The sequence below is a fragment of the Astyanax mexicanus genome, chromosome 3 (genome assembly GCF_023375975.1).
Source record: "Astyanax mexicanus isolate ESR-SI-001 chromosome 3, AstMex3_surface, whole genome shotgun sequence".
NCBI classification, from domain to species: Eukaryota; Metazoa; Chordata; class Actinopteri; order Characiformes; family Acestrorhamphidae; genus Astyanax; species Astyanax mexicanus.
Window position 1 is genome coordinate 27,913,523 of NC_064410.1, and position 26,125 is coordinate 27,939,647.

A 26,125-nucleotide genomic window follows, 5' to 3' on the forward strand; every position below is an offset into this window, starting at 1 on the left:
TCCACCTCAAATTAGCTGAGCTGCTGGTGCTGGTCTGCCTGCGAACAAAGCCGGGGTTACTGTGGCCCATCGCAGGCCAGAGTTCATCACACAGATGAAGCACTATTCACACACACCGGCGGACAGACAGTGTGTATGTGTGTGTGAGGTTACAGCACTGTTCATAAAGTGTCATTTCGCTTTTGTCCGCCCGTCACCGTCACATTTAACTCACCCTATCAGACTGTGTGTGTGTATGTGTGGGAGTGAGTGATGAAGTGCCATTCACCCAGCGCAGCTTGTCACTCTCTCTCTGTCTCTCCGGTGGTCCCTGAATGGGGGCCGCTCAGTCCGCTTCTCCAGTCCCCGGATCGCTGCTTCATTCTTTCATTCGCTGCTTCTCATCCCCACCTTACATGCACCCCCTCTCCTCTTTTCATTCCTTTTTGTGCCCCCTTTTCCTTTTACCCTCTTTTGAAAGAAGGAAGTGTGTAGGTCTCTCTCTCTCTCTTTCTCTTATGTGCTCTTGCGCTCTCTCTCTCTCTCTCTCTCTCTCTCTCTCTCTCTCGCTTTCTCTCTCTGTACCCTGATCTTTTATCGCTCTTGGCAGCCGTAACCATTACTCAGTCTGCACTCACTACCGCTCCCTTCTTTTCTCCCTTTCCTTCACTTTTCTCTCTTTCTCTGTTCAGTTAAGCAGATCTTCATAGTTATACTTAAACTCCAAGAAAAAAATTTATAGTTAATAGTTAACACAATTTGGAGAAAAGAGAAGTAGTTCTTGAAGGTCACCTTCCGTCGTTTTTTCTTTCATTTTAAAATGTCTAGTTGTGGTCTCTAGTATGAATGAATGACATGTGAGCCGTTTTTGTAAAAAAAAAGTGCTCAGGTGTCTCTGTATAGCTCTTTTTTAATGGACTGTTTTAGGGGTGTGTCCAAAATGACCGGATTCCAGCTTTGCTCATGACTATTCATACATGCAAACAGCATGCAAATATCTCTCCTCTGATTGGCTAGGAGCACTGCGACGCCCCTCCACCGCTCTGCCGCTCACTGCCTCCCACCTCCTAACTGATGAGCGGTGATGTTGCGTCGCTTCAGCTCCGCCTCTGGGAGTTTCTCGAGCCAAGGTGGGCTGGTCTGTGAGTTTCTGCCTACGTAGGCAGAAAGATAATTCAAAATTCACCCGTTTTTCGGAGGGGGGGAGGGGGGATTTCTTTGCTTAGCTCCTGCAGACAATGGGGGCTGCAAAACAGTTTAATGTGCAGGTGTACACATTCAACTCGGAGAGACCTACTGTATTTCACAAAAAACAAGAAAAATCGGATTTTCGCGGAAGGTGAGCTTTAAGAAACTCTTAGATAAACTTTTACTTTTACTTTGAAGGATAATATTTTATGGTTGTCATAATATGATTTATTGTCATGATAAGCGATAATATGCCCTATCCTTAACCCCAGTCCTTCTAGAACACTGACTTACTGTACACTCAGTTTTAATGAACATCATTAGTCCTGTTCAGGCGGTTGTCTATCAAGACACCACCAAAAATAGTTAAAAGTCAAAATGCAGCAGTGATCAATAAGGGTTTATGTACCGTTTCATTATTGTTATTGATTGAAAAACACATTTGACAAACAATGATTTTAAATGATTCCCCACTGCCCTGTTTATGCTATACTCCACACAAGAGTCTAATTAGTGTAAAGCAATAGTGATTTTCTCATCAGTTGACATAAATGGCTGGTAACTGGAAAGAACTGGCAACAAATTCTAAACTGTCTGGTATGTTTGCACTTCCAAGTGAGCTGTGGATGTTGTCGCTTGTCCTGCTTGGCAGTCGACATTTGCACAGCAAAGGGCTTTTTTGTAGATTTCTGTAATGTAAAAACACATTATTTTATAATTATTAGGTCATTTTGGAGCACTTTTACTGATCTATTCATCATAAAATTCTGATACACAAACAACAAAACTGGAGAATGCACAATTTTAACTCTAAAACAAATGTGTTACAAATCCTGCCTGCTTGCCTAGACGGAGATATGGCTGCACCGGCTGCTCTTATACACTCCTTATATAAGAGGTTATCTAATATCGACTGTTATGATGTGGATATTTAGAATAGTGTGTGTGTGTGTGTGTGTGTTATGTAAAAAGTGATGAATAGCAAATAAAGCTCCCCCCAGACTTTACTGAGATTACAGGTCTGATTGAGGAGGCGAGATTAAAAATCAGGCTAAAGGTTTGCAGTGTGTGTGCAGTGTGTGTGTGTGTGTGTGTGTGATTAGTGTGAGAGAGAGAGACCCCGCGTTCTCCCTCCGAGTGCGAGTTTCCTGGCCGACTCTTTTCCCGGGAAAATGGCACATCCTGTACGCACAGTAAACAATACCTTTCTCACACACCCGCGCACGCAACGAGTCTGATGCTTCCACAAGCCTGTCTCGCTCGCTCACACTCTCTCACACACACGCTCTCGCACACATACTAATAAATCTGCCATTATTTAGAAGTGTTAAATGGCTGTAGACTCGATTTGTCCCGAGTTCCCAAGCACTTTCTCACTCTCGCTCACGCTCTCCCACGCAAACATACACACACACACGTATTTATATACTCTAAAATATATGTCCTAATGTTTAAACACACTCTTTTTATTGAATGCATTCAGCTGTACTTTAAATTACTCTTAAGTACTGACAGCTTGTCTAGCTGGTCCCTGTACAAAAGTTTTAATGTACTGCCAATAGAATAGAATTCAGAATCAGATAAATATAAACCTATTGGCGCCATATCTAATGCCAGATATGAGACAGGAACAAGATAAAGTCTTCTCAAGAATGATGGTGCTTTAATAAAAGCAGAAAGTAAACTCAAAAGAATGTTTCAAAACTTTTGTTCATATGGTGGGTGCTTGAGTACTTGAAGATGCTGCTATGTATTTGTCATCTATGAGGACTTTAAAATATTAATATTTTAAATATTACACATTTTGTTTGGTTTTATGGTTTTTGTTTTTTTGTTTGTATATATACATATTTTTTTGTATTTTTAGGAAGGAAAGTGAGGAAAATGTGATGTTCCATGATTATAAGATGGCTGATTAATATCCTTAAAGACTAAACAGCACTTCCTCAGCACTTCCACACATGCACACGTGGTGCTCCAGTTTACTTTGGATGCAGGCTGTTGTATTGTTACCCATTTTTAATGTTCTCTGTGGGACTTTTTGTAAAGGGGGTGCATTTGCTTGTTATTGTATGCAAATGATTTGCGGGACAATATGAAGTGTAAAGTGTGAGTAAATGTGAATTGTGTGTGTGTGTGTGTGTGTGTGTGTGTGTACTGGCCGCTGCTAGGCTGGACACTGCTTGTGGTAAACATGGCGGGCCTCTGTGTGTGGTTTTGGCTCGCCTGGCCTCGTTGTTTATGCTGCTCCTGAATGTTCAGGATTGGAAGCGATAGGCCATTCCCACGAGGCACCGCACGCACGCCACTCTGGCACCAGGCCGCCAGCTTTGGCCAGATTGGCAGCGCCCCCCACAGGCCGGCCAAAGCCCAGACCCACAAACCATCCAGCCACAAGTTCACAAGAGGGTCCTTCAGTTCAGCTGAACCTGATTTGCACATAATTGGAACTGCCTGAAGAATCAATAGAGCAGCTAATATAATTTAAAAGTTGCACAGCAGCGATAAACGAGCATTAATATCCTGTTCTAATATGCTTTTATTGCATTTGATTTGAGTTTTAATTTCATTGGGGCAGTGCTGACAGCTCATGCAGATTTAGCTGAGTGGGTCAATATTCTTGATTGGCTTCGGGCTGCGAATTTGATCATGGTAACCAATAGGGCCTACTGACCTCTATCAGGCTCATGGAGCTCAGGCAAACGCTTTCCAGCTTAAGCTTATTTGGCCTATATGAGCTTGTATTTACTTTATGAGCTTATTCCTCATGGTTGGTCAGTTTCTGGCCCCAGGACCGCTGTTTACTAGATAATGGCGAGGGCCAAATGAGGAAAAAACTCCATGAGCAATGCTGATGGAGGTTAGAGGGTGACTGACAAAGAGCAAAAGTGCCTGCAAACAGAATTGTAATTCATTTGTTGCAGTAAATCAACAAAAATAAAATAAGAAAACAAGTGCAGAATTTTTGTGGTGGATAAAACTCCAGCCAACAGTGACCCTGTGGTCACAAACTGACCCCTGATGTAGGAGGATGGTCGATGACTAACACAAACGGTCCATTCTTGGAGTTGAGTTGGAATTCTCGAGTTGGAGGCAGAAACAAATGTGCAAACATGAAGATCATAGCATCTTTGACAAGAGCTTAATTGCGATTGCTATGTTCACAGTACCACAATACACATCCAATGTGAAATTGTATTTTTATTTATTTTGCCATGTTTGATTCCTTTAGTGAGAGCATTTAAATACAACAGCAACAGTAGTTACAAATGGGCAATTGTACAATATATTTCTTTTTGTGTTGTAATATAAATTATGTGTTTGTGATGTCCAGTATGCCTCTTCTAAGCTTTTCTATTGTCGTTGCTTAACCATAAAAAAAAACGTTAAACTCTTTAAACTTGTTTATATGGCCACAGTTTAATAACATTGCAAGTTGTAACACTTTTATAGGCCCTAAAATAGAGCCCTGTGGTACTCCATGTCTCACATCTGCTCAATTAAATGGCTAATAATAACAATAATAATAGGGTCTTCTTTAGGATTTATAATTAAATGGTTAGAATCGTTACACGAGGCTTCAGCGCAAGTCCAGTTTTAACTGAAAGTTGGTGAATATGTAGTAGGTTAATGATAACCTTGATACTCTGGTAACTGATAAGCTAAGGAAGAAAAACATGGCTTTCTGGTGACTGTATTACGAAAACACTTGTTATTCCGACCTGTGTGCTGCACACACATGTTCACGGTTCAATAGCGGAAGAATGCTAACATCCTTATCACTGCATTTTAATCAATAGAGGAAACGGGTCAGTCATTCTTTCACTCAGAGCAGAGAAAGGGTTAAACCAGCTGGGGGACGAATAAGGAATCTGACAACTTTTGAGGAATGAGGAACGAGGCAGGGGGACAAAAGACAAAGTGACAGACAGAGCAAAACAAAGAGATTGATGAGGAAAAGTCTATCGAGACGGATAAAGAGAATATTATCTTTTAAAAGGTGGGTGTTTGGGAAGTTGGGGCGGTGTGGGGGGGCTGCTCTGCCAGATTGAGTGTCCATGGCAACAACAGAAAATGAGACAGGTCACTGACCGGCATGCCAGAGATTCCAGTCAGTGAGCTGGTTTCTGATTGGATGGAGTCTGGTTTGAGGGGGAGGCGCCAAACCGAGTGGCAACAGTCAGAGACAGAGAGGGAGGGGACAAGGGACAGAGATGGATGGACGGATGAAGAGATAAAAAGATGAAAGAGTGGGTCTTGGTCCATTCTAGCTTATCAAAGCATCTCTCTCACTTTTCTTTTCTTCCCTTTCTCTCTCTATCTCTCTCTCTCTCCCCCCCCCCTTTTCTCCTCTATCTCTCTCTCGTCTGAATTCTCCTTCCTCTCTCTTGTCCACATGTGCAGCACTGGAGAGCACTTCAAAAGCAGGACAGTTTGGCTCGAGTGCTTTTGGGTTTTATTGACGTGGAGCTGAGAGTGGTTCTGTCCAAAGCTTTGCTTTCATTCGTTTTCTTTAATCTCACTGCTAAAGTATCTACTTCTCTACCTCTCCCTCGCTCTTTCTCTCCTTCTCTCTTTCCCTCTTACCTTACTCGTTTTGTTTTTTAAACCAAGACACACAGCCAACACAGGCACAATAGAGAGTCCCAGTTTCATTCAGTGTTCTGTCACTTTATACTGTTTCTCATTTCTTTCTTTATCTCTTAACATCCTCTCCATTCTTTTTCTTGTTTTCTTTCTTGCTTTTTTTCTGTACTTTTCTCCATCTTTCCCTATTCAACTGTTTTTAAACAGTTCATGCAGCCCAACAATAGAGTTCTTGAACTTTTTGTTTCTTGCTGTTTCTTCTGTTGCTTTCTCTCTTTCTTGCTTTTCTAATTTATTTTCCTCTCTTTTATTTCACTTTCTTTTTCTTTTTCTCATTTTGTGTTCTTTTCCTTACTTTTTTCCCTTCCTTTCTATCTTTTTTGGTCTTCTTGCTCTAATTTCTGATCTCTCTCTGCTTCCTTGTATTGTTTCATTTTTTTTTCTTGTTTCACCTTTTCTCACGTCTTTCTTTCTTTTGTTTCTTTTAAGTCTGATACATTCTTTCTCATTTGTTTTCTTTCTTTTTCGTACTTTTACTTGTTTCTCTCTTCTTTCATATTTCCATTTTTTTTCTTGTTTCCTTTCCTTTATTTTTCTTTTCTTCTGTCTTTTTTCCTTTTCTCTAACATTCCTTTTCCTTCTTTCTCATTACTTTACTTGTTCTCTTTCTCTTCTGTCTATCTCTCACTCACTCCAGCCTGCTCTATGTTTGTGTGCACTAAGCAGGGTCTAGTGAGGATGAATAGGGCCGGGTGGCCCCTCACCAGCTCCAGGTCCGTAATCCCGCCGCTCCGAGCTCCCGATTAACCGGCCTTACGGCATTCTGAAGCGGTCACCCGGAAGACCAACACTCTCACCATTAGCTCTGCAGAACTTCAGAGGAGAGAACTGTGTTCCCGGACCTCGGGGTTAAATGAATACTAGAAGTGCAGGTCAGAGAGAGGAGAGGAGTGTAGAGACGGGAGAGGGGGATCAACAGGTGGAGCAGAATGGAATGAGAACAGGAGAGGGTCGAGAGATGAAGTTTAAAGAACAGGCTGAACCTTAACATTTACTGATAGTGACTGATGGAGAAAGTTAGAGGATCAGAAGCCTGAGAGAGAGAGAGAGAGAGATAGAGTGAGTGTGAGTTTGAGTGAATGAGTGCTGAAAGAGCCAGAACATTAACCGTAAAACAGGTGAATCAGGCCTGAATGGCTGTCGACACATATTTGTGTGTGTGTGTGTGTGTTAGCGGTAGCCTCAGTGCTGCTGACTCAGAGCATTTCCTCAACCTTTTACCCCTCAGCAGGCCCTCCCATCCCCCCCCAAAGCCTCCACATTCCTGCCAGAGAGAGAGAGGTGGAGGTGGATGGACAGAGTGGGTGTAGGGGAGAGAAGAAAGAAAGAGAGAGAGCGAGAGAAACAACTCCAGCCCAAAGATTAAAAGAAAAGAGATTAGGAGCACAGCAGCCGTGGATTCCAGTAAAAAATTCCAGCCTGATGAAACTGCTAAACACCATCATTTCAGCCGTATCGCTCACGAGCACACACCCATCTTTTCCCAAATTTCTTCCATACTTCTGCTAATCAATCTCAGGTTGCTGAGACCTTGGTTGCTTTTTTTTACCGTCTTGAGCTGGACAGAGAAGAGGAAAAAGCAGTAGAATGGAGAAATGGTTTGAGAGTATCACGCTGCCATTGGTAATTGTTGTAATCAAGTGATCTAATTCTGTGTTACTACAGTTTATTACCTAGAAAACTTTAATAGGGATGATGAGTCTTATAAAAGTTCCTAAAGAAACGATGTATTACAATTTACATAATATCTTCAGCAACTTCAGTAAATGCATGTCTTTCAGGATGAGTGATGTAAAGGTTTGCAGCCTCTGATCTCTTTTTAGTCTCTGATTCTTCTTTTTAATCTTTTCTCGCATAAGAAAAAAAAAAGGAAAGAACAAAAAACGCTAACAGTTAATGAGCACCGCTGGGTGTTGGCCACTTTCTGTGAGAGATTAGCAAAGTGTGTGAGAGTGAGAAAGAGAAAGAGGGAGAGAGAGAGAGTGTAAAGGGTGAAGAGAGAGTCATTAAAAGGCAGAAAGTGAAAGGCTTCACTGTATGAATAAAGCCATTGAAGAAGTAAACTGTAAGAGTCTAAAAGACACTCGGCAGTCCAAAAGAAGAGCCACTGACCCCTTGCCTAGGGATCATCCCCATCCCCCTCGCTCCCTCTTTCTCCCCGCTTTCTGTGCCTGCTCCCCTCTGACTCCTAGCCCCCAGGGGCCGGGGTGGAGCGGCATAATTGCCCCCCTCTGGGGCCGCTTTAATACCCTTCTTTGTGTTTTAATTGCTCCCCCTCCGACCCTCTTTTGATGAACACATTGGGGCCATACCGCTAACAGCTTTTAATCAGCCTCTTGAACAGTGTGTGTATGTGCATGTGCCTGTGTGCTTTAAGTATCAACAGACTGTAACACAAAAAAAAAAACAGAGCAAAAAAAAAAATAATAGTTGCTACATGCCCTTTAGCACTGTTCTGCACCGTTGCACCATGGCATTTAAGGCTGATTAAATGTTAAGGGGTTAAGTGTGTGGAGTGTGTGGATGATTGTGTTTTTACAGTGGTGTAAGAGCTGCATGGGTGAATGAATGACAAAATGGCCAAACTTTACGGGTTCAAGGATCCCGATGGATTTGAGAGTAAAAAAGCAGCTAGCTGCATTAGCCACAGTGCTACTTTTACTAATTCAGAAATAAGAACACCAGTTTAAAGTTTTTAACCTACTGTAGTGACAGTGATTGATTCATCTGCCTTTGTCTGCTTTATATCTGCAAAATCTGCTCCAAAGTAGGCATGTCTTGGCTGATTTAGCGGATTGGGATCAGGGCGGATCCAGGCCTGTTTTTAAAGGCTCTAGTATTGACTGTGTTAAGCTGGATCCATTTCTGATCCTTTGTTTTTGCTGCTGTGTTTTATCAGTGCACTCTGGCTCCCTTTATGTGCCGTTATCGGCATTATTAACAGAGCCACTACTCCAAATTGTTCAGGGGTGTATCAGAATGTGTACTTTGAGGATGTCTGTTGTATTTATATAAATATAAGTCGTTTTTTTTATATATAGACATATATAAATGTACCAAAAAGATTAATTTTACCTTTATTGTTTGGTGCACTTGGGTTAATTAGTGAAGAAACTGAAATTAACCATGGGTTTCTTTGAGAACCCACTAGGGCTGCAACGATTAGTCTATATAATTTTCAACTAATCGTTCATTTGTAACAGTCCTGCATTACACGAAAAGATGGGGACAGATGCGCAATGGGAGATGGGTAAATGACTCGCTCATTCTGGTTTTTTCTCTCCAAAAGGGCTCAATCACAGCAGATTATATATTTACTCACTAAATTTCAGTATTTTCCACGGTTAAACAACATTTAAACATTTAAATTGACTTTTACATCTCATGTTCAGCTGTTTCTATCATTTTTAAAAATGGGGAACAGGATGGAATTTGCATCACTGAAGGATTCACTAGTTTCAGAAATGTCATGAAATCGCAAAAACAAAATTCTTCAGAAGGACTTATTTTGAAGCAAGTTGAAACAAATGATACAGTAAGCTTGGAAAGGAGGTCGGAAACATTGGGCTGTTTGTGAAGTGGTAGTAAACACTGTATAATGTTTAATTCATGTTTAATAAAGGGTGAAATTGACTTAAACATTGGGGTTTTGGAAGGAGGTACAATCATCAAAGTGTTCTTATGGTTATGATGATTATTATTACTAAATTGAAGGCCTCGGTTGTTTAGTGAGTCTGTGTCCCCCCCCCCCCCCCCCCTTCAGCCCCCAACACCCCCCTCCCCCAACCCCACATTCTGCACGGTTCAGTACTGGTGCCCAAACCCACCATGCTTTGACCCTCAACATGAGGAACAGCCAGCCAGCCCTTCTTGGGTTGCCTTCACAACCTCTTTCTTCATGTCGTGTGTGTTTGTGTTGTCTGCAATGAGGCGAAGCAGTAGGCCAATTAAAAGGGTGGTGGGTGTGGGTGTGTGTGTGTGGGTGTGTGTGCTTGTGTGTACGTGTGTGTGTGTGCTTGTGTGTGTGTGTTTGTGTTTAGAGGGCATTTGGTGAAGCCTGGAGACGGATCGTCTGTCCGGGCAGTCCGTAATCAAGCACCAACGCAGAGCAGACGCTCACTACTCACTACTCACTACACTTTGATCATTAGTCCAACATGTGGAGCTTGTCACATGGACTCTCTCTCTCTCTCTCTCTCACACACACACACACACACACACACACACACACACACAGGGGGCAAATAAAGCCTAAGTGCTACTGCCTACATTTATCAGCTTCACATGGAAACAGCTGAAATTCCCCAGAGCCTCTTTTTGGCGTAGGTGTGTGCGTCCACACGTCAGGTTCAATCCAGCTCTTGGTACAAATATTTCAACATCTACTTGATTCATTACCCCTCCTCGTAAAACCTGATCCAAAACACTTCCTCCTCACCACTGTGGAGTAACTTTACATAATCAGTTCTGAATATAGAGAAATTTACGAGAAACCCTCTGATCTCAGCTTAATATATGAGAGATTGTGTTATGATGGCATGAATTTCTGTTTTTTTTTTTAAACTTTTAGGAATTCCTCTAGGCTGCTCATGATGACCTTTTTTTTGTCAATTAATTGTCCCAGAAGTGATTGAGAAGAAAGATACTTTTGTTATCTTAAGAATATTTCATGATATGATGATCATAAACAGATTAAATATCCAAAATAAATATCTTATTGTCTATTTGTTGAAACTTATGGAAACTTCTCCAGGCTGGTTGCAATGAAAATTAATTTAACTCCTTGTCCCAGAAATAATTATGATAAAATATATTTTTGATATAATGATTGATTGCATTATCATAGTATTATTTTAACATGTTGCTGTTCTGATTATTTCCTATTATAGTAGACACAGGATCTGGAGTATATATATATATATATATATATATATACTCTAATTCTAATGCTAACGTGGCTGTATTGAGGTCAACAAAAATGTATGTGCACATAATGTATGATACAATTACATCGTAAAACATGTATCGTAACTGGCATAAGTTCCTCATCATGAGCTTAAATTTACCCAGTTAGTACAGTTATACAAGATACAGCAGGTGGGCGATATAATGTTCAAGAATTTTCAACATGTTTAGTGCTGGTAAATAAATTAAATAAATAAGTAACAAATAAAACTGCAGATGCATTTAAAACATACAAATCTGAGAACACAAACCACTGAGATCTCCATTCAAGTGTCCTGAGACGTATTTGAACCACCTATTATAGTAGTGTAAATCTAAATGTGTCTTGTAAAACCAGATAACAACCAAAACTTTACCCAGTGCAGCTAAAACAGCTGTAATTATTGCAGTGAATCAATTGATTTTTGCATATTTCATCTCACACAGTCTTTCTACCTAGATATGCATTTGAGTACCAGATGAAATGCATGTTGGGTAGTTGTTTAGTGTTTTAGAAATACTGGGCTCAAAAACATATTGAGATGCAATATTTTATGAGTCTTTAAAATGGACATACAGTAAATGTTACACTAAAATGTACACACCGCATTTAAATGTACAGTAAAATCATCCTGTTCGGAAACTCCTGTAATTCATTAAACTTGTAACAGCAACAGCATTCTTTTAACACATGTCAGTGACTCGGTTAAAGAATAGCCGGCATTGTTTTTGACCCATATCTTTTTTTAAATGTTTATTAGATCATGTGAACGTCCTGATTCATCCAGCCTACCTACTAGCAGCACACGAGCACAAAACCATTAGTGACTTCTCAGACTCATACTGGAAGTCTCAGTACTGTGAAGTCTGATATTTTGACACCAGTTAACAAACAGTATGTTGTGCAGCTGTGAACACTACGTCTACATTACTGTGAACTCCCGGCTCTACAGCGCGCTGATGCACAGTCAGTCACAGTGTGTGGCTCATGGGGGAAAAACCTGATCCACTTAAATGAGAGACTAACTGGAGGGGGCCTGCTGGCAGCTACTGCTGGGCCCGATGATGGATGGATGGATGAATGAGCATTGCACAGAGCTGCTACCAGATGAAAGGGAAAGTTGGGAGAGGGAGGGGGTGTCCAGTTGGAAAGCAGTGCTCAGGAAAAACTGCTGAAATGGTACTTTGCTTGTCCCTATGCTTGGTTTATTAGTAGTTTAATGACTTTCTACATCACAGAAACTGTGCACTGCAGGTATAGACATCAGTACAACACTACATTTATAGACCTACAAGAAACTATATAAACAGCACCGGAACTTGCGCTGCTACTGAGTTGATTTATTTTGTGATTTGTAATGATTTAGTCCCTTGCTCAATATGCAGCATCCAGAAAAAAACAAATAATCACTTTTTTAATGCATTATTGAGCCAATATTGCAAACTATTCATACGTTTGGGTGTTTTGCTCTCTCTCTCTTCATAAAGTTCATAGCCTGGTCTTGTTTGACTGGAAATAAATGCTCAGCAGCTTTGCGAAGATTAATTGTTGTTCATCAGACATTCCTATAAGGCATTTATCTCTATCTGTAAGGGGCAAAAAAGATGTAAGAAATCTGATCTGACCATTCATTTTCATGTCGTATACCCACAAATCCGATGCATATCCACACTACAACCACAAATAAAAGTTTCTTAAAACTTTATTTGTAAAGATTGGATTTTGTGGCCCAAAAAAAAATAAAAGATAATCAGATCTATGTCTAGGCCTGTCACAATAAATGTGAACAAATGGAAATGAACATAATAGATGATTTCACCATGAAATATGAAAATATAAAATATTATTGAGGTCATTGTTGAGTTATTGTATGATAACTCCCTAATGTAAATGATCGTGGCAGACCCAATCAAATGAGAGACATTTAAATGACCAAAACATGTTGTTTTTACAGTTTACAAGAAATTCTGAAAATTTCAGAAAAGTTTTACTTTGATCAGAGAGGTTCCAAAAGCAAAATAAAATTCTGATTGAAGTCACTTTAGCCTGGTACTGTGAATATTGCCTGATGATGCTAATAAAATGGAGGTCTATTTTACCTGAAAATATTTTAGTTACACAAAGAAACAGTTATATTATTATCTTTTTTTTTTGTTTACTAAAAACTTAAGTCATTAATTATTCAATAACTAATACCATATTGAGCTATTGCTTTTTTAGATTTTAGTAGACCTTTAGTAGATCTTACTAGACGTGTAGTAGACAGGGTGGTTATATTGGCAGAGCAGGCTTAAAGTGAACATTGTTTGCAGCTGTAGATAAATAGCTCCGTCAAATACGAGGAAACAATCGGACCATTGGCTACACTGAGCAAACATTGCACCGCTATTGGAAAGCTGCCGAGAAATGATAAAGCGAACAGGTCGCAGGGGCCAAGTTAATGATCGGCTGCAAGTGTAGTATTCTGGACTTGTTGGAGAGGCTGCAGCACTGCAGTGATTGGGCCTGCAGTCGCAGTCGTTCTGGCTTGGGGGTTTTAATCACTGACACACAAACTTGCATTGTTTCTGTCTCTGGCATGCAGGTTAGTGTCCGCCGCACAGGCAGCAGAGCTAGAAAAGTAGGCGTGGAGCGAAGGAGAGAGGGAGGGAGGGTAGAGGGGAAGACCGGAGAGGAGAGGCAGACAGTCAGACTGTCTCTGCTCCCTCCCTCTGTGGATGTCAAATGAAAGGGGGAGTGTGTGGCACAGACAGGGTGTGTATGTATGTATGTTTGTGTGCAGCTATATGTATCTGTCTGTGTAATGGGAGACAGGGGAGTGTGTCAAAGTTAGCAGACAGAAAGCAGATTTATTCCCCCTTGTTTGCGCAAACTCCAGGCCTTAATTTGTTTGTGCCTGTTCAATTAAGGGTAGTCAGTGTGGTGATGTTTTACCATCGTGGTGAACACTGAACAGCTGCTTTTAGCCCTAAAAAAGATGGATTTAGATCCTTCATAGAGAGTCAACAACCACCAGTGACCTCATAATCCGTAAAGCAACCATTGGACAAAAGCCCAGTATGACATCATAATCACTGTTTTATCCTGTACACAAAACTCAGAAAAATAAACATTAGTGGGGGAAAAAAGGATTGGGACACCTGATCTGATTTTTTTTTTTAATATTATTATTATTATTGTTGTGTTGCAAAAAAAAAAATCTGGAGCGTAAAATGAGTTTATCCTGCTTTTGCACTGCTGTGGGGATTTGATTGCGATATTTGGCAACAAGAGTGCTGGTGAGGTCAGAATGTTGGATATTCACCACCTATCCCCAGAACAGTTCCATTAAACCACAGCTATTCAGTTCTTAATGGAGGGCGTTATACCACTCTAACCTGAGCCTTGAAGTGTGCATGATGCCAGTATGTTCATATGTTGTCTATCTGTTCAGGGAGTCCTATTCTATTGACAGTACTTTACAGTTCTTTACAGGGACTGGACAAGCTGTGTGTATGTGTTCATCTGTCTCAGCAATGGGTGCAACTTAACCACTTTAAATCTTATGTTTATGATTCAGCTGTTAATAATAATGCAGAAACATTGCTGCATTACATTATGGAGTCCCACAGGGTTCTATTTTAGGGACTATAAAATTGATTTCTTGCTAATTATGCCGATAACATAGTTTTACGAGTGATCATATGGGCTCTTAGGTTTGTGGACGTGCCTTCTAAGGATATTTACAGTTTACTTGAACCCTATGCATCCTTTTCAGTACCGCACACTCTTGTGAGTGTGTGAAAGTGTGTGTGTGTTTTATGGGGGTAGGCAGGTCCCAGTGGCCGAGGCTGCAGATGTCAATACTGAATCAGGGCCGCATGCGATCCTGACAGCATTCTAATACCGTGAAGCAAACAACACCCTATTCTCCTGTGAGGGGAGATCAATCAAAGCACACGCACACGCTCATCGTTTCCTTTGTCTCGCCCCCGCTCCCCAACACACCGCATTGTACCACACCGATCAACAGTTCAATATCGGCGATGAATATTCATACTCGCTCTCTCTCTTTTCCGCTTTCCGTCTATATTCATACATTCGGCACATCAATCTTGCTCTTTTTGAAGAGCTGCACTTTCCTCACCCGTCTCGCCATTGTTCCCTCTCTCCGGCCCTCGCTGATTTCCCAGCGCTCCTTGAGCACACATTTCCAATCGATGGGGGGCGATTGCAGCCGTGATTGCGCAGCACTCAGCATTCAGGCTGGATGACGGACAGCAGGTTCTGTGGACCGTAGTCGTGATGGGAAGAACTGTGGCTGAGCTTTCAGACGCCGCCTTCTGTGACCCGTCATTATTTTTATGGTCTGGCTCGTTTCTCTAGTCGGAAACCTATTTTGATCTTTTCTTTTAATAATTACCATCATATTTGTTTTTCTGTTGAAATTAAAAAATTATTTATTGCATTAAGATTTTTGTTGTTCACAATAATGGTGTGAATGAGTCATTACTTATACTGCTTTTATGTAAGATATTTGATTTATACTTTATTGGCATCCAATCAAAACTGAGCTTACTAAGGTTACGTTCACAATCAGGTTCACATCATACTGAAGTGACTGAATCTAATTATATATTTTTTGCCTTTTATTGTGACACAAATCATTTTTTTCAGAGCCAGTGGACATATCAGTTCCAATCTTTGTAAATTCAGCTTGAGGCACTTTTAAACGTTGACCTTGATATGTATTTGATTTGTGTTTGTGCAACATTAATGTGAACATTTAGATCAGATTTCATGGACTTTTAAAAAAAAAAAAAAAGTTTATACATAATATGACATACATAAACGTATCAGCATACACATGCATTTTGATTTAGGTACAGACTCATAAATATTCCATTCAAATACAGACCACTCGCATTTCAATTGAAACTGAATGGTCAGTATGGGCAAATTTGATTTGATTAAGGTAATTTTGATTTGATTTGTAATGTAAACATGGCATAAATATTTATATATATTTTTTTTGTGAATAATATATTGTCAGAGAAATTATTGAGATAAACGTTACTATTGTTAAAATTATTGTCATTTTAAGACCATTTAAATGCCACTGACAATGATCATAGAATAGCATAACAGAACAATTATTCCTGTTGTAAAGACCACCAAACTTTATTTAATCATAGATTTTCTATGTGCACTGTTATGTATGTTAATAAACATACAAATGAACCCAATAGATGATATCCTGATTATCATATTATATTTATGTCGTGATCATTTGAGATCACGTACAGTCAGTTGATGATGTAATTAGCAGCATCCTTGTGTCCCTAATTCTTCTTCTGAGTTTAGGGAGGCCTTATGATCATTGAGATTTAAATTTATCAGTCTGACATCAGTAACAAATGAAACGAGCATCCCGCCATGCTTGTATTAGTGTGTGAGGATGGTAAAGAGGTTGAGTAGAGTAGCTAGAGCTCACCTACCTACCCTCCTCCTGGTGATCACCTTTTTTTTTTTCTTTTTGAAGGTTGCACCTCCAACCCAAATCGCACTCAGCTAATCAAGCACCTCTGAAGGTGATAATTAGATGGAGCACATGGGGTTTGGGTTGGAGCTGGAGGGAGGTAGATTTCCAGGTACAGGGTTGTGGATCACAGTATGATTCATGCTCATTTAAAGTATTTTAAAGTGTTTGTTTTTTTTTCTTCTTCTTCTTCTTCCTATAGTGGTGTCCATATAGAACTACTTGTCATAAAACAGAGTAAACATTGTCCATTTTGAATTTGGACAAGTAATGACAAAACTTAAAAACTTCAGTACAAAAAAGCTAGACTAGTTAAAAACCTTTTCTACACTATTTAGGCTTTTATTATGTTGTATTGTAACCTTTGTCTCTCTCCTTGTCCATTGCAGGTTCCAGTGGGACAACTATGCTGTGGAGGTGCGTCTGAATGATTATCTGGACATCGTCTGCCCACACTACCCTCTGGGCGAGGTGCCCTCACAAGATGCTGAGCGCTACGTACTCTACATGGTGGAGCGTGAGGATTACGACGCCTGTCGCCCGCAGTCCTACGACCAGATGCGCTGGGAGTGCGGCCACCCCTTTGCTCCTCACGCTCCTGAGAAGTTCTCCGAGAAGTTCCAGCGCTTCACACCTTTCACCCTGGGCAAGGAGTTTCGGCAGGGAGAGAGCTACTACTATATCTGTAAGTACAGCCTTATAGTATTCTTTCTAAATAGTGCGTTCAGCATAATTTCAAGTTGGAAAAGCATTGAAAATAAAATAGGACACTTTTAAGCAAACATGAACTTAATGAAACACTAGATTCAGATATGCAGAATCTATAAAAAAAAAAAAAAATTATAGCGATAAACAATATTATTGTAATTTAAAGAAAACCTAATTCCACAGATTGCATGATAACACAATAAAGCAACTAAAGTTTGATTAAAAGACAGTAATAATACTGTAATGTGGTTTAGAGAACAAAAAGAACATCATACTAAACGTAAAACTTGGTGGTGTTAGTGTGATTGTCTGGGGCTGTTTGCTGTAATAGATGAAACAAGGAATTCTGTTGTTTACCAGACAATCCTGAAGCACAATATTTTTACCATCTGTTTGTGACCTCAAGCTCAGGCGTACTTGGGTTCTGCAGCAGGACAATGATCCAAAGCACCAAAGTTATGGCTTAAGAAAACTAAATGGAGGTTTCATGTCAATGTTAATGTGGCTGAATTAAAACAGTTCTGTAAAGAAGAATGGACCAAAATGCCTCCAAAGAGATGTGAGAGACTCCTTTCCAGTTATCTGTAAAGCTTGATTGCAGTTGTTGCTGCCAAGGATGGCATAACCAAGTTATTAGGTTTATTAGGTTTATTTACTTTTTCACTCAGGGTTAGATTGGTTTGAATAGGGTTTTTTTTTCCATACTTGCTTCACATTCATTCACATTAATGGGTTCTTCTAGCTAAGTCAACATAAAGGGTAATATTGAGGTCAGCAAAAAATGATTGAGGTCATGTGGTCATGTCCATATGTTGTACGATAAGTCAATAACCTAATCATCACGACTGGTCTGGCCAGAGGGGTGTAAACCCCCTCTTGTGCCTAGCCTTGATTTCAAAAGACCCTGAACGTCTACAAATCTTCCCTAATTCCCTTTTGGACAGTAAAAATGAGTATACATACGAAATGGTAACTTTAGAAGAATATTAAAGTGATGTTAACTTCTCGAACATTGTTTATAGGCACTATAAAAGATAATAGATCCACCCAAAGATGGTGTAAGAGTGTAAAGGAGATGCTCCTTTGGCTACATGTTCAAATGGTTAAATGACTGTTTTTTTGTTTTTTAAGATTTTTTTCTCTGTTTGTGAGCCTGCGACTGAGTAATGCCGTCCACGCCCATGACGCTCAGGTTATAGATTTATGGTACCACGAGGTGCTAGGAGGAATAGTGAGCGCATGAGTCAACATTGAGCGCCATTTCAGCGCGTCAGTAATGAATAGGTCCCCTGCGTTTCAGGCACACTCTTGGGCTCTAAAACTGGCAGAAAAGCCACTACGTGTCTTTTTGGCTGCTCTGTGTGCCACACATGCTAAGTTAGGGCAGTTGTAAAAACAGGGTTTGGAGTTTTGCATGCTAGTGGACTGGAGTGTGAGAGGCTACAGAGAGAGTAGCTGAAACCGGAGCTTTAAGGCCTGTACTTATCCTGACAATATAGATTGATGTGTGTAGTATACATAGAAATGCATTGTGGAAATTGTTTTTGTTTGCCTTGTACACTTTTTTTGAATGAAAGCTGGAGTCACAACAGCTGGTTCAGTGCCAAAGGGAGCTAAGGAGAGAGAAATTGGAGATTACAGGGGACCACACAGGGACTGGAATAGAAGATAGATAGAAGATAATGGGCAGGTAGTTCACAGGTCCAGATGGCCAACTCTTCAGCCTATGGCAAGCTTAAGGAACCAGATTATCCACTATGCTATAGCTAAGACCATTAGTTTGGCCTGTAATTAATGCTAAGTGTTTTTTCCACCTCCCCTCTCACCTCACTCTTTTATCCTCCCTCTAACAGTATCTCCTTCTTGTTTCCCCAACAGCTAAACCCCTGCACCACCATGGACAGGAGTGTCTCAGGCTGAGGGTGGATGTAGTCGCTAATGATGGTGAGTGTCCCTGCCCTAAAAAATGCCTTTTAGACCCAAGTTGGGTGGTGTAAAAGCAGTCTAAAAAGCAGATATGATCAGTGACATTAGTGTAAATGTCACTAATACAGACAGACTGTTTATTTTATTTTTATTTTTTTAATGTATTTGTTCTGATTTTCTGTCTTCTGTTCAGGATCCCAAGAAGCTAGAGTTGGGACAGGCAAAGGAACCAAGACAGGAAGTGGAGGAGGAGGAGCTCACACAACTTCCAATAAGTTACCAGCAGGTACATATTAATTCATTAATTTGTGTGTTTGATCAATCATTGATTCATTCATTCAGGGCAGCTCACTTAGTTAAAAAAAAATAAAATTGAAAATGTATATAGAAAGTCGTCGCAAACTAGAGAAATGAACTGGAAGCAAAATAAAACAAACTAATTAATTTATAAAATAGTAGAGTCTTACTGTGGTATACCACACAATTACCAACTTCATATATTCCAACAAAATTCCACTTTGACTGTATACAACACTGTTAACATTAGTAGTATTGCATAAATTGCCTTTACTGAACAGACATTTATATTTTTCTCTCCAAATCTTGTGTATAGGAGTTTGGATCTGACATGATAATTACATTATAAACTTGTTGTTTGATGATCATGCTAATTCTTAATAATACAAGAATTATTTTCTCTTAAAAACATTCATTTATAAGTAGTCTGACCAAAGGAGGATGGGCCCTCCCTTATATATTAGCCTTGATAGTACATGTAATAGTATAATAAGGTACATGTGAGCCTTGGTTTCAAGAAAATGTTTATTCATCCTCGAGCTCTGAGGGAGATTCTCTGTCCTGCGATCACATTTCTGTAAAGCTGCTTGTTAAATACGCTGTATAAAAATGATTTGATTTAACTTGACTTAAATTAGTTGCATTAATTAGCCTCAAAATGGCAAGAACATGCTTTATTGCATTTAATGCCAGAACAATATATTATACAAACTGGAATTTCTACTTTCAAAGTCGCGTTCAAATATCTTTTATTTTTAAGTTGTAATAAGATGCTGTTTTCTCTATTGTACACATTTAACATGGCTTAAGATAAAAATAATCAAACATTGCTAGTGTAAACATATGTTAAGAAACTGATCCTGATACTTTTGAGCACATTCTAAGCTATCCCTCTTCTCCACAGATGATCCAGTTGTTCTGCCAGAGGTCCAGAAAAGTGTGCGAAAAAACTCTGCAGTCACACTAGCATCCTTCACCCTCCTCACGACGCTGCTCCCCGTATTATTATTGCTGGTCTTGCAGTAAGAACTTTTGAAGGACTACACATCCCAAAACACTTGTCTCAAAGACTACAATGACGGTGGCCTGTGTGGACCTAAAATCACAGGAGTAGTTCTCAAAAAGCCCAGTGCTGGCCACTAGGGAGAGGAAAAGCGGAGGAAGCGCTCCAGTACTTTTCAGTCTGGATCCGAGAGGGATTGTTCTTTTTTTAAACCCTCTTACCTTTCTACGATGTTTGGTATTTTTTTCGTAAAGGCAAACGCTCCATCTTTTGCGTAAACTTTTTTGACAACTCTTTGGAAAAGCACTCAACTTTTGGAGGAACAGTGAACTGAAGAACGGCGAAGAGGAAAGCGGATGTTTTTTTGGTAGTGAGAAAATGGATGCACATTGACTATCTAATGAGCCAAAGACCAAGAGCTTCTCGCTAAAGTGTACAACGATCCAACCTTTTGTTATTGTCTCGTATTGTATTTTTCCAGTGGGATTTCTCCATGTAGCAGCAGCAGAGAAGCAGGGTGTTTTTTTTATATATATATACATGTTTTCAGATCAACTGGACTGAGTGCTGGTATCAGCACTGAACTGGTATCGGCACTAGACACAAAAGACAGATGCTGAACAGGCTGATGCTATGGGTGATGGTAAAACTTTCTTTTACAGTCTCTTCAGGTCTAGGTTGTAGGTTGTAGCCTGGTGAGCATGAGGTACAATCTCTAAAATACTTTATACCCATTTAAGGTTTTAGTGATGGTGAGTTCTGAGACAGTTGCCAGACAGTCTGACTTCTAAGTAAGCTCATTTAACTAGGAATGTAGTTAGAAAAAATCCCTCCTAAGTACCGGGAACTAGACTGTTGAAGAGACTTTTACAGTAAATCTCTGTTGTCCGATGAAAAACATGCATTTCAGTTTTTTCCCCCCATTTTTTAAAATTGAATCTCATTTTTTTGTCTGTTTTAAGATTTCTCCATTACTTAAATCCTGTAGCTTGTATCATTTCTCTAAGTATGGCTGAATAGACCAAAACAAATGCTCTAAATGTACTTTGGAAAAACTCTTTTTTTTTTTTTCTTTTTTTTTCCCATTATAAAAAACTTAAGAACATTTTTGACTTCTCCTGTAAAGTCACCATTTTGGAGATGCATGGTTTTCATTTGCCAGGCCAAATTATGCTGGTTAAGATTAAGATTGTGCTTTCATGCTTTTTTGATGAACGTTATGTTTTAGCTGGTCTAACAGCTTGACCAATCTGACCAAGTTTGGCAACCAATGCGACCACATTGGTCAACCAGCATGACCAGACTGGTTGAGCAGCATAACTAGCTTGACCAAACTCAACTCAAATTACCAACCAACGACAAGTTTGATGACCTGCAAGTCCATTAAATTTAAATTTAAATAAAAAATTACCCATAATTCTGGTTGTTTTACCTGGCCAGCACACTTCCCAGCTTTCTTGACCATCAAAGACTAGCTTAGACCATCATTAAAACCAGCTACCAGCTAAAGCTGGCATTGAGCTGGATTCTTCAGCAGGTACTTTTATTACCATACCATGTTCATAACAGTTTCACAGCACTTTGGAATTAATACTGAATAATACAGCACTGATCCAGTCAATACACAGAACCTTCCGGGCATTTCATTTCAGTGGAAATAAGCTAGAATACCTTGGAACTCGCCATCAAATTAAAATAACCCAATAAAACTACCTAGTACTTTGGAGTTTGAACCTCTCACTCGCGCAGTTAATTCCTTACACAACTTTACTGTGAAAGAGACTGAAAAGGAAAGCAGTTTACCATCCAACACACACTTAACCTGTGTCACTTTTGTACAATTATTTTTAATTTTTTTTTGTTTAAAGCGTTTGTAAAGCGTTCATAAGTTATGAACACAGTGTTGTATATAATGAACTAAAAAGAAGAGAAGAGAAATGTTTACTGTGTGAAACCGAAGAAGGAAGAAAGGAAAGAGTGAGTGAGTGTGTTTTACAGAGCGAATGAATGAACAGTGTATGTGAGTGAAGGAGAGAAAAAGAGAGAATTCGTGTTAATCTGCCAAATTTACACACTTTTACCAGAGGAGCGAGTGTGTGTGGGGGTGAAGGGGGAGGAGGAGTAGTAGTAGTGGTAGTGGTGGGTGAGTGGGCGGGGTGTAGCTGGCCTATGGAGTTCTGTGGTCAGTATTTAAAGTGAAAAACGTTTCTATTCTATTGGATCATTTCTGTAATGGCACCAAATGACTAAATTGCATTGTCTGTTCTTAACCAACACAATATACTGATATGCCAAAAGTCATGGGATGGGTTGGGGTAGTGTCCCAAATTCATCATAAAGTGTTATTTCAGGGAACACTGCCCTCAAATTTATACATTGTGAGGTGTTATCTTGTGATTTAGGTTAAACACTGGCACTGGAGGTAGAGCGAGGACTGATAGTGGGTGCCAGATGGATGAGACTTTTAATGATCCCCAATCCGCAGTGACACAACTTGTGTGTACTGGAAATATGTCTTAAACCCTATCCGGATGGGATTAGTTTCTCAGGGGGTCCTGGGGTAATTTTCAAGTTTTTTTTTTCTCTTTCTCAGACATTCTTTGAGAAAATTACAGGCTGAATTATCTACTGTTTTTTGCTGAAATCTGTGGTCCTCCGGTAATTTTATTCCTGTCCAGACTGACATCTCTGCGTTTCATCACCTCGCGTTTTTTTTTTTTTTTTTTTATAAAATAGCTATTTGTTCACTGCTACGCTTTGGGTGTGCATTTCTGCGGAGATCCATGTAATTACAACAGCCAGTGGAAATGGAGGAGCTACTGAATGCGATGTCATGTGACCAAGAAAGCCAAAAAACTCACTTGTAGTCCGGATGCAAGAATTTTATCACTGAGTAGAAGTGTGAAATATATATATTTTTTACAGATGTCCCCCTGAGAAACTAATCCCGTCCAGATAGACAAAGCTATAGACAACAAAGGCATTACCACCAGAGTGGACAGCGCAGTGGGTGGTAATGATTGTGACCAACAACATCTAGCTAAATTTGTCTATTAAATTTGTCCAACAGATAAGCAACTCTGTATTTCAAAGGACGTGTTCAAAACCTGGGGGCACAATACTAGGGCCTGTTCCATGATTTTTTTTTTTTTTTTTTTTTTATGGCATTCCAGTGTAAAAGCTAACAGCCTGATGAAACCAATAGATCACACCATCTGACATGACACTACATGAGCCTCTTCTACAGGTTTAGACCAGCAAGCAAGTTAGTAATCCTAATACTCATTGAAAAATGACGACATAACATACGTCTTCACCTTATAACAATTATCAACAATTGACCAAAAATGCCTTTATAACAATATTTGAGTATACTATAAACTAAACAAAGGTGTATGTTTCAGCTTCAATAAAGTCCTGCCCACTAACTCAAGTACAGTATATGAATTGGTACATATTTACCACACACAAACACACACACACACAAACGACACACACTCCTCTACTACACATCCAAGCACACACATTAACTCCGACAACACAGCATCCAGTGTAGCTGTTGTAGCTGATGTTCTGAACGATTGTTTGTACGACTGACGCAAGTGTACATGACTAACTATTGAGTCACTCCTGTCTTTTTCTCAGACCTTACCTGTCTTTTGTATGTAATGTAAAATGTATATTATGTATATATAGAGTATTATATAAGAAATGTTTGATAAAAAACAAAAAAAAAACAGTTAATGTGAAATTCTTATGTGAAATAAAACAAAAAATATTTTTGGAAATGCCATTACCTTTTGTGTTTTTGTGTTTATTAACTTGGCAGACATGATGACACACCCTGACACGCACACACACACACACATACGTACACACACGTACATATACGTACACACATTCACACAGACCAGACTTCCCACCTCATGTTCTCACGTTCAGATCCTATCAGTTTTTGCTGAAAACAATAAAAAAAAGGCTGAGGAATTCTCACGAGAAAGAGAAGGCAGGCAGGTTGCTGCTGTTCGTGTCAGTGAAGTGAAGTTAAAACATTTATCAGATTTTAGGTTCCTCTCCGAGTTTTGCTTTCTGACGCAGAGGAGAAGCAGGAACAATAGTCTGCGATCAGAGGCTTCAGTCTGGCGTGTGGATGTGTGTGAACTGCGTAGTGCTGTTGAGAATTTAAAGCTTCAGGTGTGATTTGTTTTCTCTTTCGCTTCACACACACTGAGGCCTGATGCTGAATAAGATGATGATGATGATGATGATGGGAGATCTGGAGCTGCGCTCAGTCTTCTCCAGAACATCTCAAACTTTCTCCATGAGGTTCAGATCTGGAATCTGTGGTGAACAATCTATGAGTCTCGTGCTCCCTGAACCACTGTTTCACTGAGACTGATGAATTCTGCCATTGTCATCTTGGAATATGCCCGTGACATCAGAGAAGATAAAAATCCATTAAATAACCTGGTCGTTTCTGGGGTGGTCCTGATGAGAGCCAGTTTCATCATTACATTTTTAATAGTCTTTGTGACTAAATTTGACTGACCTTCATTTCATAGTGTAGTGTAGTGTAGTGTAGTGTAGTTTAGTGTAGTTTAGTTTAGTGAATTTAGTGTAATGTAGTGTAGTTTAGTTTAGTGTAGTGTAGTTTACTGTATTGTAGAGTAGTTTTGTCTAGTCTAGTATAGTTTAGTAAATTTAGTGTAATGTAGGGTAGTTTGGTTTAGTGAATTTAGTGTAATGTAGGGTAGTTTGGTTTAGTGAATTTAGTGTAATGTAGGGTAGTTTAGTGTAGTGTAGTTTAGTTTAGTGAATTTAGTCTAGTGTAGTGTAGTTTACTGTAGTTTAGTGAAGTTTAGTGTATTGTAGAGTAGTTTTGTCTTTGTCTAGTGTAGTTTATTGTAGTTTAGTGTAGTGTAGTTTAGTGTAGTGTAGTTTAGTGTAGTTTAGTTAAGTGCATGGCAACACCAAAACTCCAGCAGGAGCAGGACTGAGAAGCACTGATATCCTGATATTCTCTCTTTCACTCTACCTTTCCTGTTTCCTTCCTCTATCCTGCCACCAGCATCCTGTTTACTCTCTCAGTTACTACTTCTCCTCCTCCTCCTGTCGTCTTCCCTCTCACCTCCTCTCTTTCTGCTTCTGTTCCTCTATTATATTACTTCTCTCCCTGTCTTTATTTCTGTCTTCACTTTTTCTTTTGCTTCTCTCTCTCTCTCTCTCTCTCTCTCTTCGCTTCTCTTACTCTCTCTCTCTCTCTCTCTCTCTCTTCGCTTCTCTCTCTCACAAGACTGGCCCACCCTTCCTTTTGCTCATCTTGAGAGGCCTTATGCTCTCTCTCTCTCTTTTACTTATCTCTATGTCTTCTGTATCTCTCTCTCCCCCCATTGTTCCACCCTTCCTCTTTCTCATCTACAGAGGACTCTTTTTGTTTTTTTATGGCCGTGACAGTAAAAACAGCTGTCTCACTGACGGCCGCTACCACGCCTCTCTTCTTGTCTCATGCCTTTACAAAACGACAGGCCTGTGACCGTAAATCTGTCTCTGTCTCTCTCTCTCTCTCTCTCTCTCTCTCTCTCTCTCTCTCTCACACACACACACTCACACAGACACACACAGGCTCTTAACCATTTGACCTGTGCTAAAGGGCTGGGTCAGTTCAGAGGTGATGAGGAGCTGTTAATTACCGTAGATCTCTTTAAACCCCCCCACCAGAGAATCAGAACAGACACACAGACAGAACAGACAGACAGAGGGTCGGAGCTTAACTGTGTATATTAATAAAACAGTAATATATATACGGTGGTGTGAAAAAGGATTTGCCCCCACACATTTCTTAAGTTTTTGTCATACATTTTTCAAATTATCAAACAAACATTAATATCAGACAAATATAACCTGAGTAAATATA

The 26,125-nt window shown here is 39.8% G+C and overlaps 1 protein-coding gene across 1 annotated transcript in view; it reads left to right on the forward strand.

The window, feature by feature from the left end:
- The window catches only part of efna1a (ephrin-A1a), a 28,726-nt gene extending 4,719 nt beyond the window's left edge, over positions 1-24,007 (forward strand). The window contains exons 2-5 of the mRNA XM_007230554.4: positions 16,667-16,962; positions 18,864-18,929; positions 19,105-19,197; positions 20,113-24,007. Coding sequence (XP_007230616.1) covers positions 16,667-16,962; positions 18,864-18,929; positions 19,105-19,197; positions 20,113-20,234 — 577 coding nt within the window. The 3' untranslated portion in view covers positions 20,235-24,007. The remainder of the gene's footprint in view (positions 1-16,666; positions 16,963-18,863; positions 18,930-19,104; positions 19,198-20,112) is intronic.
- The last annotated feature ends 2,118 nt before the right edge of the window (positions 24,008-26,125 follow it).